The sequence below is a fragment of the Rhipicephalus microplus genome, chromosome 6, assembly GCF_043290135.1.
Source record: "Rhipicephalus microplus isolate Deutch F79 chromosome 6, USDA_Rmic, whole genome shotgun sequence".
Taxonomy (NCBI): Eukaryota; Metazoa; Arthropoda; class Arachnida; order Ixodida; family Ixodidae; genus Rhipicephalus; species Rhipicephalus microplus.
The window spans coordinates 32,396,258-32,421,410 of record NC_134705.1 but is presented as its reverse complement, the minus strand read 5'-3'; the positions used below and the strand labels follow the sequence as shown (position 1 = coordinate 32,421,410).

General features: G+C 46.1%; 1 protein-coding gene across 1 annotated transcript in view; it reads right to left on the bottom strand.

The window, feature by feature from the left end:
* Positions 1-25,153, bottom strand: part of LOC119167686 (chymotrypsinogen B) — a 495,108-nt gene that overhangs the window by 296,527 nt on the left and 173,428 nt on the right. Inside the window, exon 4 of the mRNA XM_037419206.2 lies at positions 4,302-4,335. Coding sequence (XP_037275103.2) covers positions 4,302-4,335 — 34 coding nt within the window. The remainder of the gene's footprint in view (positions 1-4,301; positions 4,336-25,153) is intronic.

The window sequence follows — 25,153 nt, the reverse complement described above, 5'->3', positions numbered from 1 at the left end:
CTAAGAGCGTTACTGATAGTTTGTCGAATGCATGGTCGGGAAGATTGAGATGTCTCAATCTTCCCGACCATGCATTCGACAAACTATCAGTAACGCTCTTAGAGACGGGATTTAAATCAAATCGAGAACGTGAACAACGAGAGTCATACCTTATCCACCGATTTAACACCCTCGATAGAGGAATAAATGAGAATCCTGGTACACTTGCAGCAATTAAAGCATTAGAAAACAATAACGGCAACGATGAAAATAGTAACTGAGTTCACGGCACTGCAGCTGCGAAGGGCACTGGACAACCTAAAACAATTCCAAGTGTAACTACTCTTCCTAAGTGCAGCTGTCGTCTGTTTTCTGTTTTATTTTACTACCCAATCAATTGTGCCATGCACGACATGCCCAACAGCAACCATGTGCACAGCCGGGAGGCCCCCACGACACGCGTAATTTAGAAGCGGGCCAGGAATTCGCATTGCACGCGCTTGCACAGCCTACCGCAATACGGGGCACCCCTATTTTTACGACGAAATGTTGACAGGGCGCGGAGTAGTTAAAGGCTTAGAACTTCCTAAAATGCCCGCTGACCAGCCTCTGCCACAATGCGCGTCCTTCTACGACGAATTGTTTACGGGACCCCGAGCAGTTAAAGGCTTAGGACTTCCTGAAAAGCTCTTTTTTGCCCCACACCGAACCGCCAGTGCCAGGAGGGACCGTCTGATCGGGAGGAATGCGCTAGTGAACGGAAACATACACAGACCGCTGACATCAGAAAGGTGAAGGGGAGAGGGGGGAGAGAGATGGGGGGAGTGGAGGGAAAAGTGGAAGGGGGGCACCCGAGGGGCGGTCACCGTATATTATTTTTCTCTTTTTTCTTTTTTTTCTTTTCTTTTTTTTCCCTCTTACCTTGCCCTCTGATTTGAGATTGTATAAAGCTGAGCACCGACAAACTGTATCTTTATTCCTGATGAAGGCCAGACTCTAGGCCGAAACGTCGAAATAAACCACGTTGTGACCGCTCACGGAGGATCTACTAGACTATATATATATATATATATATATATATATATATATATATATATATATATATATATATATATATATATATATATATATATATATATATATATATCGGTGTCAGTAACGCGCCTTATATCCAGATGGTAGCATTGCCTCCGGGACATCCATCGCACGACCCGCTCTCGACAGGAGACGCAGAGAGAAGGCGGGTGCGCGAGAGAGAGGGGTGCGCGCGCAGCTGCAGCGAGCGAGGAGAGCGGAGGAGCGACACCGATATCAGCGTCGCGTCCGTGGCTTATTCGGTAGAACGTCGCGCTGCGGCCCGCCAAGTCCTCTTTCTTTTAAAGATAGAGAGAAGACTGCGGACGCCGGCGACAGCGGTGGATGGTTTGGGGTCGCTCATAAAGTGTATTCACACTTAAAAGAACCATGTGCCGGCTGGAGTCTCATGCTCTCTGCTGTCTGCCGAGGTTTCCGCCACCACCGGATTCCACAGTGAATGCGCTATTTCGCGGTAGCTGGGCCGCGAGATGATACTCGCTGGTTTTACTGGAGAGTGGGGCAATTAGGACGGTCGGAGAGAAACACTGCGCGTGCCCGCCGTCTCGGAGGCCATGGTTTGGGCGTGTCATTTAACGCAGAAACATCCAGGAGGTGATGCTGCGACTTTCTCTAGTGGCACCGGCACTACCACCGTAGTTCCTGCATGTGCTTGTGAGCGCTTAGCGCTGTGGTCGTTCTGGTGTGGCGCGTTATTAGACAGTTTCAGTTTGGGTCTGCTACAGTTATGCGGACACAGCTTGCCGTTTTGAATATGGCTTGTAGGCTGTGTTAGCAGACCTGCTGGGAATTGTCGACTAAAAGTGTATAATACGCAATTTATATAAAGAACGGGCTTGTCTTGAATGAACGTATTCCAATCTCGTTTGGTATTTCAGGAGGCTAGAGCATATTTACATAATTTTACACGTGATTGAAAAACATTGTATTTTTATTTTAAGCAACTCGCACGCAGCAATAGCGCGAGATCAAGAAGATGACCATACGATGGCGATAAGCATTTTCTTTTTTATTATTTGCATGTGAACATATAGAAAGAAAAATAAAGCACCTGTTGCCTTAATCGCAAGTATTTTACAAGTGTAAAGAAAAGATAGAGCTGTCATTTTAGGCAGCATAATTACTAGCACGTCTAAGTGCAGTGACTCATTTTCAGACCCTTAGTATTTTCTGGAACATATGTTGGTGCTAGCGATAACGTTGGAATGTTCGACAGCACATGTATAAATGCCGACGAGCTTCAGCACTTGTGAGTTGATTGAGGGCCGGTGCTCTTTTCAGCACTAGCAGTGCCCGTGTGTATCGCTGTAACCTGACTTTTTGTGTTCACAGGCCAAAAGTTCGGCCAAATAAGTAGTGTCATCTTGGGTCTACCACCTGCTCCTGTTGTCCGCGTCAAGACCCTGTGAGAATTTTATGGTTTTTCGATGAAAATTTTCTGAAATAATTATTATTAGGAAAAAAGAGGGTATTCTCTGCAGACAAACACGCATTACACATTTCATGGTACATTCCACATCACAAAAAAGCGAAAGCGATAATCAAAGGCAGATATAGTACAAACCAACTGCAGTAAAGAATATTTACGAATTGTAATGTGGCATTTGTGCACACATGAACCAAAATCGTTTGATCGTACAGATGATATAATTGGGTCCATGTTTTACACAAAGTTGGTGCTGCCACAAGTTTTGCTTGCATGTCCATTCGAAAACCAGCTGCTTACGGATGACGTGTTTGTCGGATGCCGCTTGTCACATCTAACTTTTACTTTTGAAAGACGACTTCTTTGCGGGGCTCTTGGAAAACTAGACAGCAGGCCTTCCTGGCATATTTCTGTAGGCGACGCCCGACCATGGTGACAGTAGTGAGCGCCATAAACTTAAACCAAGTGACCGGGCAGAGGAGTTAAAATGGAGGCCACGCTGTCGCCAAGACCGTGGACGCTGCCTATGTCCTCGCAAAAACGGGCGTCACCCTAAGCGCGGGCACGCGCAGCCAGCCATTCTAGACATAGGGACTGCATGACAAACTCTGGCAACAAAAAGTGTTCCAAATCGAGGTAGATTTCAAGAAAGTGCCATACGCATCTTTCCACGATGACAACTCGAGTAAATAAGTGGCATAGTGATAGGAGTATCGCGTGTATGTTGCCTAACTGGGTATGGTTTGGGAATGTTCAATCGTTATTCCCTCTTCATTACTCTTATTTATCCAGTGAAGAAGAAACGTTGCATTCAACATCAAGCGAAAGCCAAGACACCCTTCACGAAATTTCGATCTTTTTGTGTGCTTAGCGGCTGAAAGCAGATAAGTCTGTAGGGCTACTACTGGCTATTCATGATCACTAAAACACTAAGCGCTAAATATGCTCCTTTATATTTGTTTGTCTCTATTCGCGCCTATTTATTTAGCGATAGCAGCTGTAATCCACGCAGAAGCTGCAATCCTTGTTGCTTGTACCTAGCCCAACTATAAGATATTGGCATTGCTGTCTTTTTCGTGGCTAGGCTTTCGCATAACTCAGGGATTTCTTTTACACGAATGACGTTGCGTCTCCGTTAGTTTTCAAGTTGTTGGGATGTGTAAAACAATCGGAATCGGAGGCATCAACCAATCTACCGATATGTGGTGTTTAACATCCCAAAACCAACATATGTATATGAGGGACGTGGTAGTGAGGCGTTTACAAAAGACCGATCTTTTTACTGGTGATATTTCAGGAAAAGTAAGTATTCATAAGGTGGTGGTTGCGGGAAGCAGGCCAGCACCCAGGAACCTTCTTTAAGAGCAAAGGGGGACTTCCTAAGACCCTGAAAAACTCCTATATTTGTTATTTGCCCTAGGTAAAACTTCTCCTACACTCCGAATACGGAGGGGGGGGGGGGGGCAGCAAACCTAGGTTACCTTTCTCCCCGTCTACAGGCCTGGCAGGAAGTTTGATCGACGGTCCGGATAACGTCTGAAGCGCGTTGATCTTTATGCATGCTTCACCGCATCTGCGGGCCCTAAGGCTGCTGATCGTGAAAGCTCCAGCTTATGCAAAGATCTTCGCGCCGTGTATCAGTTCAGTACTTTCGTCTGTAATAATTAAGAACAATCGAATGCATTCAGACATGAGATGCGCGATGCACTAGGCAACGTAAGCCGGTCACAATTCGATAGAGAAACAAATGCCTGGCCATTATTGGCACTCTGAGACATGGTCAATACAAAACAGATACTACCTGGACTGTTCAGTTCGACGACTGGCATTTGAACCTGAAACACAAAGAAAAGTACTATGAGACCTTTCGTAAACTGCTGAGATCAAGAGATGATTTGACACTTTCTGTACGACTGCCTGAAATATAGCACACAAAGGCAATCTGTTTCAACTGTATTCAGGAGGTTATCAACCTGTGCCCGAGGAAAGTGTACTACGCCATCGTTGAGACTCATCTTCGCAGAAGAAGGCCGTTCAAGTGCTATAATAAACCAAGGGCTATAATGAAGCCTATAATGAACCATCGCACGACTGACGAAAATTGAGAGTCGGTATGCGGCGAAGTCCTTGCCTACTCACAAGCTTTGAATATAAATTTGAAACGCGCTAAAAGGAGTTGGGGAATTCCCGTATACTTGTGTTGGTGGTGCCAAGTGATAACCGTGGTGTGGGTCTAGCCTTATTCCTTCAGCGTTTCTACCCTAATGGTGTGAGCTTAGAAATTTCCACTCTCTGGAGCATCTAGACTGCACGCGAAGTGTTCTCATACTTTACGACACATCAAGGAAATACTACGTAGAAGAATATGTTATACGTGGCATAATAAGATCACTCCATGCCAACCATCACAACCAAGGTGCTCGCCACAAAAAATTTCAATCAAATAGTTTCAGATAATTACAAAAATATAGGCAGTAGTTGAAAAGTATTCTCCTGAGATATTTTGAGCAGTGAAACGTTTTTTGCGCCTATAACCACCATTACAAATGACTGAAATGTAAGAAAACAGGTACAAAAGAAAATTTCCTCTGAATTGACCGTCTCGCGTATACTTTCAATGCTTGCTTTTTTAGCGTTTTTAGATCAACGTACTTTTGTTACAACACAGTTGTTCATGATAGCTTGAAAACTTCCCCTCTCTATAGCATAGAAAAACCAAGTAAAAATTCTTATGTGTTTGAGAATTTTCCTTCGAAACACAACTATCGATAAAACCCATAAATTACTTCTATCAAACTGTCGCCTACTATTTGAAAATATAATCGTTTTACCGGTGCGTGGTGCATAAGCTCTAAAATAAAATCCGGAACTTGGCAAAAACGCCACTTTGGTTTAAGTTGAGACGTCTCTAGCACCATAAGGTGGTCCAGGAAAAATCAGGAAAAAACTCATACGACTTAAAATTGTAGCGACTATGTTCACAGAAAGATCAATCGAACACATTCTTGTTTAGTGGGGAAAAACACTTTTGAAGTTAAGTCCCACAATCGCTTTGTTTTATTATGGGGCCAATACAAGCCAACTGAATAAGGTGGATAAAAAGAGTGACAGCGCAATTACAACGCATGCTTCAAAGTCCTTGTTGTTGTCACTTTCTTTTGTATAATACATAATTAGGTTATAATAAACAGTGCTAGAGATTCAACAATGCGAATAAAATTTATGTTGAGAACCTCTCGAAAACACTACAATTTACTTAGTTTTGTCTACGCTCTAAAATGTGAAAATTTTCAAGCTATCATGAGCAACTGTTTTGTAATGAAATCGTGTTCTTCTTAAAACGCAAAAAAGTAAGTATTAAAAAAATCAGCGGAATGGTCGATTTATAGCTATTTTTTTCACATCTGGTTTTCCACCGTTTTTCGAATTTCAATTGTGGTCACATGCACAAATAATTTTGATGCTCCAAATATCTTGGAAAAATACAGGTAATGCCTATATGTGTGTAACCTTCAGAATCCATTTGATATAAATTAATTTTCGGCAAGCGCACTGGTTAGGAATTTTGGCGTGGAATGACCCAATATAAGCTAACGTCATGGCTAAGACATGAATTGCGCCGCGCGCAACACTTTCGGCATGAGCACAGTGCCTGGGGAACAAACACGGTGCGTGGGCTAAAGCCTTGCCTTGGGTGCCTATCAATCAGACACCCGAGCTAAGCTTTCAACTTGTTGAGTCTGAAAAAGCCCCAATAGAACTAGGAACTGTCATAGTGTTACTGCGACCGTAAATTTTTTCATGCATAAGATGCTCACTTGGAGCTTCTTCCCGCTTTTTACGTGGCTCAACCTCAACTCAGTGTTTATGGTTGGCCTTTTATGCTTTGAAGTGAAGACTGCATCAGCTTGGTATCAATTTTATTAGTGTTATTTGTGCTGGTTTAACTAGCAAGTTACTAATCAACATATTATTTATACACGTCTCTTAATTGAATTTTTTGAAGAGCGACGTCCTCATTAGAGTGATGATATTTGCATACCCATAGTTATCACGCCTTCAATTACCAGGTTCTTTATTAACAGTTTATTTATTTGTTTATTTATTTACTCTTAGAGTCAATAGACATTATAGAGGAAAGCGGTTGCATTTAAAAAGATGTGTTACAGTTATACAATAATAAGATAAATCTGCATAGCATGTAATAATTTTTAGGATAGATAACACAATAATAACCCAAAAATGACATAAAATGGCAGTTGGTGAAGGCCACTCAAGAAAAGAAATTATAGTAACGCAAAAAAGCAGTGAAAAGTGAAATACGGCCGTACGTCATGTAAAATGACGCATAGCGTATGCAACATGTAGACTAAGTGAGGAAAAAGAAACTGTTATGTAAGTGGTAAAATGCGTTTCAATAAATAAAGGTCTCTAATGTCTACCGTTACTGAGGGAAGGTCATCGCAGTCTTTTGATGTACGTGGTATAAAAGAATTCAAAATGTGTGAATGCTATATGGTGGAATTCCGACTTTATGTACATTGTCTGGTCTATTGGAAACTTCGAAGGACTGATTAGTTCATTATGCAAGTGTGGATGATGGTATAGGAAAACTTAGAAAAAAAAACTGGACGATGTGTTTTACGTCGAAATGCGAAGGCCGGTAAATTAAGATCATTTCTCATTGGTGTTATGGTTGCAGTGCGACTGTACTGAGAGCAAAGAAAACAAATAGAGTTGTTCTGAATCATTTTGGGTACGTGTGAAAGATTTTCTTGAAAAGGATTTCATACTTACGCAGCGCATTTAAGTTCAAATCTGGTTAGCGTTTTGTATAAGAGAAGCTTTAAGGAAGGGGGTGTTCTTGAAAAATTTCGATAATACAACTGAGCATGCTATTTTCTTTATTCATAATGCGTGTGATATGATAATTCCAGGTTAAATTCGACAATATATGCCCACCAAGATCTTTGTATGATGAAACAGGTTCTTCTGGTTCACTCTTGAGTTTGTAAACAGGTTGAACTGTTTTCGATCGGGTTACTTCGCATAAATTTACACTCAGTTATGTTTCATTTCATTTTCCACTCATTGCACCATAAAGAGACTGTGTTTAGGTCAGATTGAAGAAGAGATATATCACTGTCACAAGTTATTTTCTAAAAGATTACGCAATCGCCTGAGAAAAGTGAATATTGAACGAAACGCAGGAGGGTAAATTGTTTATGTGGATTAGAACAAGAAGAGGCCAAAGCGTAGAAACCTGTGGAGCATTGTATTTTACAGAGCTAGGTCCTGAGCTAGGGTTTTTTGCTGAACGAATTGGGACCGGTTAAAAAGAAAACACTCGCGCCTCTCATAATCATATGGTGGTTTTGGGACGTTAAACCCCACATGTCAAGAAGAAAACATTCACTCTCAGGTCTAAAGTTTAGGGTGAATGGGGGTAGACTAAGGGTTTAGGGTAGACTAAGCTTGTATAGAAGTAATTTAAGGCAAACTTTGTCGAATGCTTTCGAAAAGTTGAAGGAAGTGCAACCTGAATTGAAAGGTTGTCTAGAATATTATATGTATTTTGTGCATAAAAGACGTTAGTTGTGTTTCGCAAAAGTAGGTTTTGCGAAAGCGTGTTGTGATGATGGATTGAAAGAAATTTATGGTATGTGAGAACAAGATATGTTCAAGAATTTTGCATGGTATGCTAGTAAGGAAGATGGACCCGTAGTTAATAGGGGAATGTCTGTTACCCGATTTGTAGAACGCAAAAACATTCCCTGTTATCTAGTTTGATGCAAAAGAACCATTAAGAAGAGTTTGTCTGAATGTTATTGTTAGGAAGGTAGATGAATGGGTCATTGTGCTCTTAAAAACTTTGCTTCAATTTGGTTGGATTCGAGTGCAGAAAATGAGTTTAATGACTTGATAAGTTTTATCACACTGTCGAAGTTTATTCATATCGAAAGCATGGTTGTGCAGTTGTAAGCATGCGACGTTGGCACTGCTGGGTTTTTTCTGGAAGAGAAATAATTGAAGATACTTCGTTAAGAATTTTACAGTATCAGTTGTCAGAGATACTGTACCCTGAACTATCAGTCAAGATGATGCAATAATTTTAGCTTGGTTTATACAAATGCCAGATTTTTTGGTTCACCTAAAAGCATCAATGGCAGGATGTTCCTTAGAAAGTTATCTTTTGCTTCCTTCACTGCGTTTATGCATTCGTTTGCTGCTGTCGTGTAATTTGTCCAGCGATGAGTACTCGGTGAATTCTTAGCGGGCTTGAAAAGACGCCTTTTTTGTTCGATAAACGCTGTAGTGCTTGCTGTACCACGGAGCATCTTAATTCGTAGTGATGGCGATAACAGGTAAATATATAGCTGTTGATTCATTAATTTTTTCTACAAACCTGCTTCAAATGGCTTAAACATTACGACTCTCAAATACGACCACGAAGTTATCAAGAAATACAGCAAGCCCATCGTTTATAGCATCGTAGTTAGCAGTTTTTGTAATCCTTGTACTTTTCTTTTGTTTAGAAAGCGTACATCGAACTGTTTTCATTTCTATCAAAAGTAGGGCAAGGTCACTAATATCAGGCAAGTGCGTAATGTCGGAACCAAGGTTGGCATAAGTTGTTAGGACGAGGTCCAGAAGGTTCGATACTCACTCTGTTATTCGAGTTGCCTAACAAGCTGGGTTTATGAGAAAAAGGATCAAAGTCTAGAAAGCCTTTAGCCAAGATGAATGAATAAGCGTAGGATCGTAGGACCACCTTAGGTTTGGTATGTTGAAATCGTTGAGCAATAAAATGGGAAGATGGGCGTGGTTCAAAGTGACAGGATATAGCACATCGCGTCGTTAACTGATAAACCTCTGTTTGGTTAGTAAAACGATAGAAAATACCAAAAACAACTTTTAATAGGCTATTTTGTTGTCACCAGGATGGTCTTTGAAGTCCTTGCTACATTGATAGCATGAGAAAGTCGATCGTTACGTATGTTTATAACATACCACCGCCTTGACGTTTACTACGATCGTAAACTTGACGTTGACTCGGCCGATGGGCACTTCGATTACAGGAGTAAACGTTCTCGGTCGTTTACAAATCTGGAAAGCTGCACAGCGATGCTGACTGCTTATCCCGGCACCCTGTTGATCCACCTAGGCATCGGATTCCACTGATTTGGAATCCGATGCCTGCGTTTTAGCCATCACTGACTTTCTGAACGTGGCTGACGAACAGCGCCGAGATCCATCGCTGCTCACCATCATTGACCGCCTTCAATCACGTTATCTTGACCCTTCTCTTAGCAGATACCTGCTTCAAGACAACGTTTTGTACCGCCGCAACTTACACCCCGACGGCGCGGAACTTTTACTTGTCGTACCGCATCACCTGTGAAAGGATGTTCTGCGACAATTCCACGACGCTCCAACTTCTGGACATTAGGAGTATCTAGAACTTACGACCGCATTCAACGACGACTATTCTGGAAGGGTCTGTACCGCTCTGTTCGCCGTTACGTCGCATCTTGTGACCTCTGCCAGCACCGAAAGAAGCCTACGACTCCCCCTGCCGGTCTACTTCAACCTATTGAAGTTCCAGCCGAGCCATTTTATCGAGTGGGGTTGGACTTGCTAGGCCCCTTTCCTACTTCTACAACTGGAATTAAATGAATTGCAGTGGCCACAGACTATGCCACTCGGTATGCAATCACTCGAGCGCTACCAGCCAGCTGCGCAACTGACGTTGCCGACTTCCTGCTGTGCGACATTATTCTCCAGCATGGCGCTCCGACTCACCTGCTCACACACCGTGGTCACTACTTTCTATCTCGTGCGGCTGATGATCTACTCCGATCGTGTGCTACCCGTCACAACTTCACTACATCTTACCACCCTCAGACTAACGGCCTTACGGAGCGACTAAACCGCACATTGATGGACATGCTTTTCATGTACGTATCTACCGACCACACTGATTGGGACATAGCTCTTCCGTTCGTAACCTTCGCCTACAACTCGTCGCGTCATGAAACAGCGGGCTACTCCCCTTTTTATCTACTCTTCGGACGTCATCCCTTACTGCCCTTCGACACACTGCTTTCATCAGACCACCCATCCTCCACCCCGTACGCTCAGGATGCAATCACCCGTGCCCTCATGGCACGTGCAGTAGCGCATGCTCGGTTATCGTCCTCGCAGACAGCACAGAAGTCTCTTTATGACCGTCGACATAGAGATGCCGTTTTTTCTGCGGGATCTCTTGTTCTCCTGTGGCTCCCATCTCGACGTGTTGGTCTCTGCGAGAAACTACTATCGCGATACGCTGGGCCCTACCGAGTCATTCGTCAGGTCACACCTGTGGCCTACGAGATTGCCGCTACCACAAACTCATCAGCTGCTGCATCCAAAACGGACGTAGTCCACGTTTCTCGTCTCAAGCCCTACAACGCCGACTCGCTCATTTAACAGGCACCGAGACGGTGCCTTACGGGCCGGGGTGATGATACGTGTATGGAACTGTCGCCCCGACACAGCTGAATTGGCACCCAAATGAAGAAGACGACAACGTGGTTGTAGTGGGTTGGACTCTCGGGTTTTTCCCGTTGGCCTGCATGACTGTGCGCTCTTTAAGCCGTTAGCAATACCAGCTCTCGGTGAATAAATCTTCCCCGTAACAATATTTTGAAAAGTATCGTGCCGCGGAAAATGTTTCGTCATCTTCAGTATCGGAGTGCAGTCGTGTTTCTGTTTACGCAACAATATCAGCATTACATGTGTGCCTTGCGGATGATAAAAGTTCACCTTTGTTAACAATGTTACGAATGTTGCAAAAAAGAAAGGGCACTTTTCATTGTGCGGACCCTAATCCCCTCGCCGATTTCCCTTTGTAGCAGTTTGTGATGCAGAGGTTGACTGCTTACCGTTGGCTGCGAGTGACGCGAGTGTGTGTTCATGGTGTGGCTAAGCATTAGTCATAGGTCTTGCGGGAAGCTCTGGAGGCATTGCGGGGTCATGTACGTACTGTTTTTTCTGTTGATTACAAGTTTTTTTGTATTGTAACTGATAGCTTAGTTCAGCGGGTTTATTTTAGGAAGGATAGTAAGCTTTCTACGAGCCTGCCGCGTGGCAAGCGAAAAATCCTCGCTGGCTGTAATTTTTTGCTGTTTTACTTTTTGACGAGGTGAAGCAACTGTATTTTTAGTACAAAGGATAAAAAACATGACCGTTTGGGGTGGCATTTGTGTGTGGCGTAAGCACCAAGGTGGGGCGCGCGTTCGATTGAGTTTTCGGGCAGCTCGTGCAGCACCGTGCTCAGACGTCGCTTAACTATGGCCTCGGATTGTTCTCATGTTTCTCTAGTGACAGGTATTCTATGTATCAACAGGTTGCAGCGTCGTGATCGATCCTCGATATCATCGAGTCGAGAATCAACCACGAGTGAGTTTTGAATGCTGCACGTAGACTGCCGCAATTCGTCGACCATTTTGTTTTTGCTTCCAGATCGTCCAGTCTCGTATTATTGGGGCTCATCTTCTCGTCGATGTTTTTCTGGAAATTTTCAAGTGACCATGTGTCAGAAGCTAGCTCAAGACTGTGTTATACGTTCCTGTAGGCTTTTCAAGATTGCAAGAATAGTATTCATTCATGCGATGTCGTGATTAGCACGGACTTTGTATTACACAGCTTCATTACGATGAAAGCGATGAAAGACGATGAAAGCGACCGTGCTCGTGTTGTTGTTGCCGTTGGACCTCCATATTGGCTGCAGCTGCTTCTGACTCTCCCTGCATATTTTGTAAACATATTTATTTCATTCATTCTCTCACCCCCTACATTTAGTGGAGGTGTGGGGGTGTGCTGTGCTGTGCTATTTGCTGTGCTCGAGAAATGTTCCCGTGTACTTATAACCTCGGCATGGACTTTTTATCCGCCTACTCTACCTTTATTGATTGTGGAACCGACATGCCTCAACTTGATTTACCGTGTTACCATGACGACCCAACACCAGCTCAACCCCGTCGGTGTTCTGCAGATCACATTCGCCTAGCACCTCAAGCCATTACTTACGTGAACCTGAGATCTGTCCCTCTTGTTCCCGATGGTGACTACATGTTGACACCTATTGCTGACGTTCTGCTGGCCGAAAATGTTGCCGTGTCTCACACTCTTTTGAAAGTCACGGGAAATACAGCATCTCTACCGATCCTAAACTTCAGCTGGCGCACTCAAGTTATCCCAGATGGTATGACTTTGGCAAAAGTTTCTTCTATAGGTGCTGCCGTTTCGGCGTTCGTTGCTGAATATTCTTCGTCGTCTGCTCCGTTCTCATCCTCGAAGAGCGCAGCGGATGCCACCATTAATAAGATCATTGCTCCGGACCTTCTTCCAGCACAGACAGCTGACATCTGGTACCTGCTGAAATCCTACCGCGACATCTTTGATTTTGATGACCGCCCTTTGGGTCAGACATCCTTTGTAACTCATAGGATTAACACTGGAGACGCCAGCCGCATTCAACTACGTACTTATCACGTGTCTAATGCGGAGCGACAAGTTATCCAGCACGAAAATGAAGAAATGCTCACAAAAGACGTCATCGAACCTTCCTGCTGTCCATCGGCATCGCTGGTCGTGCTAGTCAAAAAGAAGGTTGGCAGCTGGCGCTTGTGCGTAGACTACCGTCACTTAAACAAAGTAACACGTAAGGACGTGTATCCACTGCCGCGGCTTGACAATGCTCTCGACTGCCTACATGGGTCTGCCTACTTTTCATCAATCGACTTGCGATGAGGATACTGGCAGATTTCTGTCGATCATCGAGACCTTGAGAAAAGCGCATTTATCACACCGGATGGACTTTTCCAGTTAAAGGTTATACCATTCGGATTGTGTAATGCGCCAGCTACATTTAAAAGGATGACGGACTCTCTCCTGCGTGGATACAAATGGACCAAGGGCCTGTGCTATCTCGATGACGTCATCGTATTTTCACCTAAATTTGAAAGCCACCTTAGGCCCCTAACGGCTGTTCTTGAAGTTTTCAGGACAGCAGGACTTCAGCTCAACTCTTCCAAATTTCGCTTTGGCCGTCGGTAAGTCACTGTGCTGGGCCACCTTGTCAGTGCTCGAGGCGCACAACCTGATCCTTACAAAATTCGAGTTGTCAAAGATTTTCCCATACCACGTTCCGCAAAAGATGTACGGAGTTTTATCGGCCTTCGTTCTTACTTTCGACGTTTCGTGAAGAATTTTGCTGACACTACCCGACCACTTACGTAGCTACTGAAGAAGGACAAGCCTTTTTATTGGGGTACTGACCAAGCAACTGCCTTCGGCACTCTTACAAGATTACTTCGCCACCCATCTTGGCCCATTTCGACCCGTCATCCCATACTGAAGTTTGCACCGATGCCAGCGGACATGGAATTGGTGCTGTTCTCGCCCAGCGGCAACGAGGACAGGATCGCGTCATTGCTTATGCCAGTCGCCTCCTTTCTCCTTCGGAGAGCAAGTTTTTCATTACAGAGTGTGAGTGCTCGCACTAATCTGGGCAGTCGGAAAATTTCGACAATACTTGTTTGGCCGCACCTTTTTGGTAGTTACAGATCACCATGCCTTGTGCTGGCTGTCGTTCCTTAAAGATCCAACTGGTCGACGTGGCCGTTGGGCATTGAAACTACAAGAACACAACTTCGACGTGGCATACAAATCTGGCCTAATGCTCCAGGATTCCGACTGTCTATCCCGTTACCCTGTGGACCCACCTGACATTTTAGCATGTGATTCTGACCCTTGTGTCTTCACCATGTCGGCTTTCACCGACATACGCAAGGAACAGCTCAGCAATGTCCACTTGCGGTCTATCATGCACAGTCTACGTTAGACCCCGTACACCCGCCGCTACACTTGTTCGTTCTACGCGATGGCATTCTTTACCGACGCAACACCAGTGCCAAAGGACCAGGGATACTACTCATAGTTCCTGCGACACTCCGTTCCGCTGAACTTGAACAGCTTCACGACGCCCCAACCGCGGGACATCTCGGGGTCATGCGCACGTACGATCGCGTGTGGCGTCGATTCCTCTGACCAGGCCTTCACCGTTCTGTGCGCCGATACGTTGCTGCATGTGAGTCCTGCCAGTGCTCCAAACATTCTACCTGGCCAACAGCTGGTCCGCTCCAGCCAATAGACATACCCACCGTTCTCTTCTACCGCGTTGGTCTTGATCTCGTTCAACCATTTTCTACTTCTGTCACTGGAAACAAGTGGATAGCCGTAGCCACTGATTACGCCACAACATACACTATCACACGAGCGCTACCGACAAGCTGTGCCACTCACGTCGCGGACTTCGCCATGACGTAATTCTTCATCATGACGCTCCTCGACAGCTGCTAACTGATCGTGCTCACTCATTTCTTTCAAAAGTAGTAACAGCCTTCGCTCGTGTTCGACGCATCACAAGCTCAGTACGGCCAATCACCCACAAACAAATAGTCTTACCGAGCGCCTAAATTTAACATTGACAACAATGCTCTCCATGTACGTTTCCAAAGATCACCTTGATTAGGATGGTACTTTGCCTTATGTGACATTCGCGTACAATTCGTCACGCCACAGCACCGCTGGCTTCTCCCCCTTCTATTTATTGTTCGGCCGCCATCCAGCGTTACCCTTCGAGACTCTTCTCCTATCAACTACGCAAACGGTTACAGAGTATGCCCGGGATGTCACTGCTCGGGCTCAAGTGGCCCGCCAAATCACACGGCAACGTCTTCTTGGCTCGCAGCTCTCTCAAAAGGCCCGCTACGATAACCATCACCGAGTAGTTTCCTACTCTCCAGGTTCATTGGTCCTCCTCTGGACACCAAGCCGCCACGTTGGCCTCTCTTCGAAGCTCCTGTCTCACTACTCGGGGCCTTACAAGGTTTTACGCCGGCTTACCGAGGTCACATACGAGATTGCTTCGTTGGACAGTTAGTCGTCATCGTCCGCACCCGCTACGGACGTCGTCCACGTGACCCGCCTCAAACCATACATGTCCGCATATGATCGTACTCTCCTTTAGGCGCCGAGACGGCGCTGCCAGTGGCAGTGGGTTATATGTTACACGACATCAACAACGAAAGAGCATCATAGACGACGAAGACAATGAAAGCGGCCGTGCTCGTGTTGTTGTTGCCGTTGGACCGCCATATTAGATGCAACTGCCTCTGACTCTCCCTGCATATTTTATAAATATATTCATTTCATTTATTCTCTCACCCCTGTGACAACATTTTTAGGAAGACGTGGCTGGAAAATTTGAAGTAGCATGAGTTGTTTCATTAGGTTGGTCGTCGCATGTACTGACTTATGTACTAGGTCTAACGCCAAGCTAATTAGCTAATGAGGCGCGTACACGTTATCGAGCGCAGTGTAGAAGATGAAGAGCACGAAGATAGAGCGGCATGAGTGCTAGAATGTACAGGTCTATTATGATGATTAGTACACACGTGTTCTCGGCATTTAGCTCTGACTGTTATCAATTATTAAGCAAACTCCTATCGTCCTAGATGATCCTGGTAGCTTTAGTAGTTAATGTGAACAGCACAATCGAAGAAAGTGGTGTGACAGACAAGAGGCTTGTCACTAAATGAATGCCGAATTTGTGCTAAGGTCAACTACTCGCGGCATGTTGGTCTAGTGAGCACCACTTTCCGACTAGTGAGAAAGGCAAAGCGCTTCGTATCTATTGTGTGTACGTGCCGCTATTTTTGCGGTCAGAGCAAGAGAACATGGAGTTACAACCAGACGACGCAAAGTCATATTTGGTATGGATGGATGCTATGAGAGAGTTTGAGTGAAGTGGTAATGTCGCCACTTGGCGTCCTTAATGAATGAACAAAAATGACACTGCTTCTAATAGGAAAAGCAAATGCAACTCAAGCTCGAGAACGCTCGCATGTTTCGTTCACTCACTCCGTCTTCGAGTAACTCTTTCGCCACAACTGCGAGGACTAGACCCCTGCCAAAGCCATCAAATTTGTCCAGCTCAGGGCTCGTAGCAAACTCCCATACACTAAATATGGTAGCATATCCACGGAGTGAATGATGCAGAATGAGGTGAAGCATTCATCCGTACATTCGTTTTTGCTTCCGTCCACCTATGCGTCCGTCTGTGTCACCGTCCACACATCCATCCACCCGTCCGCGCGTGCGTCTGTTCGTGCGTCCATCCCTGCGTTCTTCCATGCATCCGCCCCTGCGTCCATTCATGCGTCCATCCATGCATCTGTCTGTGTGTTCGTTCGTTCATCTATTCAACACTTCAAGTACCACCATCTTGCATCTTTTCATCATATATTCCCCATATAGAAGCACCGCCATCCAGCGGACATTCCAAGGACTAAACGAGAGGTGGCACACACACACCTTCTTTTGGCTTGTGCTTCGGGTCTACTTCCCACCTTTAACCACCTCGACTTCATGGTATATACTTGTTCACTGTATTCATGGCACCGCGGCCCGACGCTCGCTAAACCTTTCTAAAACCAAGGATGTTATGACCAGCGGGTATAACGTAGCAACCTTTTTCTGTCAGATAGGGCTCAATGTAGATGCCAATGGGTGCTAATGGGAAATGAGAGACAGGAGAATTCGGCTGTTACTTTCTTACGGCTTGTGCTTCGCATCTACTTCCCACCTCTAACCACCTTGAGTTCATGGTACATAGTAATTAATTGTATTCATGGCACTGCGACTCAATGCTCGCTAAACCTTTCAAAAACTAAGACGGTTACACCCAGCGAGTACATCGTATCAAGCCTTTCTTATCAGATAGTGCTCAATGTACATCCCAATGGCTGCTAATGAAGATCGTAGCGTGCGCGTTACCTAAAAGCCGATTGCTCCTGTCTTGCATTCCCCCTCAGCAGCCATTGTCATGTACATTGAGCACTATCATTTATTGTTCAACAACGCACAGAAGCAATCTCTCACCAGCACCACCTTGGAGGTCAGAATGTTTTACTTGTTACACACTACAACGGCTACGAGGGATGAACGGATTCCGCTATAAGGAGCTTTGCCCCTTAGAATCCACTGAATATCGTGACTCTCATGGCGGATGTACACTTGGCGTTTGGCCTAGCTGGGTGGCGCAGCAGGTACCGAGAAGCCGGCGTGTCTTTTTTTATTATTTTTTATTTTTTAACAATCGTGATAAGCATGGACTTCGTATGACACAGCTTCATTAGCGCACTCCTAATTATGTACTCCTAATTTGAAAAAAAAAATAGTATGACGTGGCTAAAAAACTTGAATTATCATGGGTTGTTTAATTAGGATGGGCATCGCATGTACTGACTTATGTACTAGGTCTAATGCCTAGCTGATTAGCTAATCAGCTGGGTACATGTTATTGGGCGCAGCATAGAAGATGAAAAGCGCGAAGTTATTAGAGACTGTGGTCAGAAGCCTCTAATATGCCTGACTGGATCCGCGACCCCTTACAAATACGCAGCATAAGCAAGAGCTTTTCTGTAATTAAACTGTAGATATTGTTACGTTTATAAATGGGTTTATTACGCTGTGGCGTACTGGGAGGCTTGAAGGGGTCGTGCACCGGAGGCCTATCTCGCTAGCCGAACGTCCTCTTCCCTAATCTGCCTGTTCTCCGCTACCCAGAGGCTCATACCCAAATCACATATGCAGTAAGATTTCCCTCCGCGCAGACGAAGCGCACCGGGCGAGTTAAAGAGTCTCTCTGCGAATATAGCGCTTCAAACGGGCTATATGGGCAAGTTCAGTCTTTGCAGACCGTCGGCCATTTGAATGAAGACGTGCTATGCGGTAACTTAAATCGCTGATACGTTCTAGAACAACATACGGTCCCGCAAAGTGTGCAAGCAGTTTTTCACACAACCCACGTTTCCTATTCAGCGTCCACAGCAACACGAGGTCTCCGCGATTATACGTCACGTGTCGATGTCGACGATCAAAACGTGTCTTTGAGCGATCTTGCGAAGCGAAAGTGCGCAGGTAAGCAAGACATTGGTCTTTTTCTGCTCGGCAGACGATCTTGGATATACCTGAATCATGGTGGTCCAAAAACGGGAAGACGGTATCTAAGGTATGACGAGGTGACCGAGCATACAGAAGAAAGAACGGACTGTAGCTGGTAGTCTCATGCTGTGTGGTGTTAAATGCGTAAGTGATGAAAGGTAGTACGCCATCCCAGTTCTTGTGATCGGCTGCGACATACATAGAAAGCATGTTCGTGAGAGTCCTGTTAGTTCGTTCCGTCAGGCCATTTGTTTGGGAATGATACGGCGTAGAGTGCCGAAAGCTTGAAGCGCATAGGCGAAGCATCTCTTCCACCACGTCTGCAGTGAATTGTCGCCCACGATCACTGATAACAATTTTAGGAGGTCCATGTCGTAGAACCACAAAACGCAGCATGAATAAACACACGTCAGCTGCAGTTGCCGATGGCATAGCAGCTGTCTCGCAGTACCGTGATAAGTGGTCGGTACATACGACTATCCAGCGATTACCACTAGAAGACCTCGAAAAGGGACCTAGAAGGTCAATCCTAACTTGCTAGAATAGAGTTCTAGGTGGTGGGATAGGATGTAGTCGCCCTGGATGAGCACTGGTAGGGCGCTTGCGGCGTTGGCACTCGTTGCAACTAGAGACGTACTGTTCCGTCGTCTGGCACGTTTTCGGCCAGTAAAATCTTTCTTGAAGCCGGCAAAGAGTTTTCGCTGTGCCTAGATGGCCGGACGTCGGTTCATCATGCATGGCCTGCAAGATGGAAACGCGAAGGCTCTTCGGAACCACTTGAAGATATCGTAAGCCGGTCGTAGCATAGTTCTTTTTGTACACAAGCCCGTCGCGCATGCAAAAGCGAGTTGCCGATGGTCTTGACTCGGTAGGAAGGAGCTCCTGTATGGTGCGGTCCCTTTGCTGCTCAATCTTAAAGGCATTGGTATCAAGAAATGGCAGGTCCAATGGCGCGATGTAGGTGTCCAAGTTGCCCGCGTCGCAGTCCGTCGATGGGAGTGGTAGTCGCGAAAGACGATCTGCATCAGCGTGACGACGACCACTTTTATAGGAAACCGTAAAGTCGTATTTGTTCAGACGGAGTGCCCAACGCGCCAGTAGACCAGATGGGTCACGCAGATTGACCAACCAGCAGAGCGATTGATGATCTGTCATGATGGTAAAGGGGCGTTCGTACAGGTAGAACCGGATGCGCTGCACTGCGAAGACTATTTCGAGGCATTCTTCCTCTGTGATGGTGTAGTTACGCTCAGACTTGCTTAGCGAGCGACTTGCATACGCAACGACATCTTCTTTAGTATCCAAGCGTTGAGCCAGCACGGCCCCAACACCGACACCACTAGCGTCCGTGTGAAGTTCTGTGGGAGCCAGAGGATCGAAGTGTCGAAGAATCGGATGGGATGTCAAAAGGAACTTCAACTCAGAAAAAGCGGATGCACATTCCGGAGTCCCGTCAAATGGCGCGCCTTTTTGAAGCAGGCACGTGAGTGGGTGCGCGATATTGGCAATTCCAGGGATGAATCGACGGAAGTATGAGCAGAAGCCCAAAAAGCTGCGTAGTTCTTTCGCTGAGCGAGGTTGCTTGAACGCCTCCACTGCAGCCGGTTTTGCGGGATCTGGCCGTATGCCTTCTTTGTTCACCGAGTGTCCAAGAACGGGTGTTTGGCGTTCTCTGAAACTACATTTCTTGGAGTTGAGCACTAAGCGTGCTTTGCTTAGGCAGCTCAGCACGAGGTCGAGGCGTGTGTTGTGCTCACAGAAAGTGCGCCCAAAAATCAAAACATCGTCCAGATAACACACGCATATGTAGCGCCTCAATGCGCCACTCGTCAAGGAAGAAGAAGTTGGCATTTGGGCCGTGCGGCGGGTGAGGCGATAATAAAAAAATTGGTTCGAAAACTGAACGCTGTCAGGGCTGGATCTTTCCCGTGTTAGTTTCGATAGTTAATAGTGACCCGATAAAGAGCACACAGCCCCGATCATCCCGCATGGATCCCGCAGGCTCTGCCACCAATCCTACCGGTCCTGACGTCCAAGAAGACGCCAGACCTAGCGGTGCTGCAGTCGCTGCGATTCAACATGTGAACCTGCCACCATTTTGGCCCAACAGCCCCAGCACATGGTTTCTGCAGGTCGACGCGCACTTCCGTCTACGGCAAATCACCAGCCAACTGACCAGGCACTGGCATCTGGTATCCTGCTTACCTGCGGACGTAGCCGACGACTTAGCTAATATTTTAGCGTCGCCGCACCCGAGCCATCCCTACGACACGTTGAAGGCAGCTATCATTTCCCGCAAGTCTGAGTCCGAACACAGCAGACTCCAACAGCTCATCACGGCTACTGAGCTCGGTGACCGTTGCCCATCACAGCTCCTGCGACGCATGCGCCAGCTCCTTGGCGGCCCCTCCGCCCCTCAAGAGGAGAAGCTGTCACGCGAGTTGTTCCTCCAGCTCTTACCGCGGAGCATGGTCCCGGTCCTCGTAGCTGCAGGAGATGTCCCAGTAGACACACTCGCTGAAATGGCTGACCGAGTGGCGGACTACTCGCGGGCACATAGCCTCAACGCCGTTACCACACCGCCACCGGCCACCGCTGCAGACCCGGTGCTCGCGAGCATCGAGAATCGTTTGGACGCCCTTGTCAGGCGCCTCGATGACTTTGTACTTGCGCATCGTCAACCGTCATCCAGGTTCCACATACACAGTCGCTCCTCGACGCCCCTACGTTCTCCGGAACTTCGGCCACCCAACGCGCCTTGGGATGTTTCATCCTCAACCGTGTGCTGATACCACCGCCGATTCGGTGCCTCTGCTCGCAAGTGCACTCGCCCGTGCTCCTGGTCGGGAAATACGACGACCGGCCACTGACGGCTGCAAGTGGTACTGGTCGAAAGTCATGCCGCCTTTTCTATGTTTCTGATAAGATCACTGGCGCTTGCTTCCTAGTCGACACAGGAGCCCAGGTTAGCGTCATCCCGGCCTCGTGTGCAGATCATGGTCGCAACGAACAGACCTGCCCACTCCAAGCGATCAACAATTCCGCCATTCGCACATGCGGCCAACGCTCTCTTACACTTGACCTTGGAGTACGCCGTACGTTCTGCTGGATTTTTATCCTCGCTGACGTCTCGCAAGCTGTTCTTAGAGCTGACTTCCTCAGTTTTTACAACCTTGCTGTGGACATGCATGCTCATCGCGTCATTGATCTCAACACCCGCCTCTCCATCAACGGTAAACTCTGTACTTCCTCGCCAACGGGCCTGCGAGCTCTCACACCTGCTTCGCCGTATGCAAAAATACTCGACGACTTTCACAGCATCACAAAGCCGCACACCAGAGAGTCACCGGTGAAGCATTCCATCACTCACCACATTGTGACCACTGGACCTCCCGTTTTTACACGACCCTGTCGACTATCTGGAGAACGCCTCGCCATCGCCCGCCGTGAGTTTGAGCACATGCTTGAACTTGGCATTGTGCGGCCTTCCTCCAGCAACTGGGCGTCGCCACTCCACATGGTACCGAAGAAATATCCTGGCGACTGGAGACCATGTGGGGATTACCGCGCTCTCAATGCCCACACCTTACCAGACCGCTATCCACTTCCTCACATACAGGATTTCACATCAAATTTGGCTGGGTGCACAATCTTCTCTAAGATTGACTTAGTGAAGGCTTACCATCAGATTCCTGTAGAACCCGCCGACATACCGAAGATGGCCATCACCACCCCATTCGGTCTGATTGAATATGTGACGATGCCTTTTGGATTGCGCAACTCTGCACAGACCTTTCAGCGCACTATCAACGAGGTCACGCGAGGTCTTGATTTCGTATTTGCCTACCTTAATGACCTCCTTGTAGCAAGCTCATCCGGCCCTGAGCATGAAGCCCGCCTGCGCACCCTGTTCCAACGCCTGGATGATTACGGCCTCGTAATTAATCCCAATAAGTGCCTCTTCGGCGTCGCTACAATAGAGTTCCTAGGCCACCTTGTCACTCCAAAAAGTATCGAACCACTCGCCATCAAAGTGAAGGCTATTCAAGACTTTCCACCCCCGACTTCACTGAAGAGACTCCGAGAATTTCTGGACCTACTAAACTTCCATCGCCGCTTTCTTCCAAAGTGCGCCACATTCCTGAAGCCTTTGACCAACCTATTGGCTAAAAAGAAAAACCCGGCTGCGCCACTGAAGTGGCCCAAGGACGCTGCATCTGCCTTCGACACTGCCAAGAAGGCTCTCGCAGACGCTACCATGCCTATGCATCCCGTCCCTGATGCCCCAATTCGTCTCATCATCGATGCATCAAGCGTGGCAGTTAGCGCCGTTCTCGAGCAGCACGTATCCGGTTGGCAGCCTCTTGGATTTTTCTCGCAAAAACTGAAGCCACCAGAGGCAAAATACAGTACATTTGCCCAAGAACGCCTCGCGGTATACCTCGCCATCAAACATTTTCGTAATTTATTGGAGGGCCGGGACTTTTACGTCGTTACAGACCACAAGCCCCTGACGTTTGCCTTCCATCGCAATCACAGCAATTATACTGCACGGGAGATCCGTCAACTATGCTTTATTCCCGAGTTCACTGTGGATCTCAAGACACGTACATGGGCCGGAAAATGCTGCTGCTGATGCACTATCCCGCATAGATGCCTTGTCGACCCAGCCACCACTAGACATGGAAGAGCTAGCAGCTGCCCAAAGCAACAATCCTGAGCTGCATCGTCTTCGCTCTTCATCCATGTCTCTATCGTTCACGGAGTGCCCGCTTCCATTTTCTACCGCATTAATAATGGGCGAAACGTCTACTGGTGTCCCTCGGCCCTTCGTGCCTTCAGCTTTTCGTCGTGCAATTTTTGATCAATTGCACAGCATGAGCCATCCTGGTATTCGTGCGACCCAGAAGCTAGTCACATCTCGTTTCCTTTGGCCAAGCATCAATGCTGATGTCTGACGCTGGGCGCGAACCTGCCTTGAGTGCCAGCGCGTTAAAGTTCACCGTCACACTGTCACGGCAACATCCCCGTTTCGGCCTCCAGACGCAAGGTTTCCTCACGTTCATCTCGACATCGTCGGTCCTCTTCCGTCATCGGAAAGAGCCTGTTACCTGCTGACATTTAATTATTTATTTATTTATTTATTTATTTATTTATTACAAGTACCTACATCGCCCATTGGGCATTGTTGTAGGGGGGTTACAGTAGAAAATAGAATACAAAACAGCAAAATTAAAAGCAAATAAATTGTGCATTACAGTATACAGGAGAAATCAACACTTGTAGTACAGCATTAGAACAAAAGTACAAAACACAGAATTATACAACAAAAGCAGTAATTATACATATAAAAAATCAACAACCAAGAGAAGTACAAAGCCAACTTTAAATATATGGGTTATTTCAGCAGCTCAAATGCTGTTTCAATGGCTGTTAGGAAATTAGAATCAGAGAATATTGGTATTTTTAGCGCATTCCAGTCACTAATTGAATTTAGAAAGAAAGAGTATTTAAGGAAATTCAATCGACAGGTATATTATCTAATTTTATATAAGTGATCTTTCCATTCGGACATATAACTAGACGTCTTTAAATTCCGCTCTTTATTTAGCCCAGTCTTACCGTGATATATATTATAGAGAAATTCAAGTCTTTGAACTTTCCGTCGTCCACAAAGGGGTTCCCATCCCAAGGCCTCAAGAATTCCAGAAGACCTTATTCTAAAATCGTAGTTTCCTGTAACAAACCTAGCAGCCCTTTTTTGCACCCTCTCCAACTTTTCTTTCAGTACATTCGTGAAATGGTCCCAAGAAACACAAGCATACTCTATAATTGGGCGCACATTTGTAATATACAGGGTTTCCTTGAGTGTTTGCAGCGCGTCGCTGAAATTTCTTTGGAAAAAATGAATTAAGCGCAAAGCCTTGGCTGTAATTAGATCTGCGTGACTCGTCCATTCTAGTTTGCCGTGAATGTTACGCCAAGATGCTTAACTTGGTCTACCTTTTGTACTGCGCAGGAATTTAAGTAATAAGACCTGGATACTACCTTTTTTGTTATTAAATTGCACATGAAAACATTTAGTTAGGTTCAAACTCATTTGCCACTGAGCACACCAAGACACAATCTTATCGAGGTCAGACTGAAGTACTGTGGTGTCATTAAAACACTTGACTGGGCAATACAAAACACAATCATCAGCATAAAGCCTCACTGTTGATTTCAAACCCAGAGGAAAATCATTGATAAAAATCAAAAACAGAAGCGGCCCCGGGACCGACCCCTGTGGCACCCCGGACAGTACATCAGCTGTTGATGAAGACACACCATTTATCACAACACATTGCTTGAGGCCGCTGAGATAATCCTTAAACCAGGCTATGAGGCTTTTAGGAATACCAAGAAACGACAACTTATGAAGCAAAAGACTGTGGGGGACGACATCAAAAGCTTTTTTGAAGTCTAAAAATACAGCCTCCAATTGAATGCCCTGGTCGAATGATGAAGCGATGTCATGTACGAATTCGGTTAGCTGTGTAACACACGAAAGGCCTGCGCGAAATCCATGTTGAGACGGAGTGAAAAAATTATTATCTT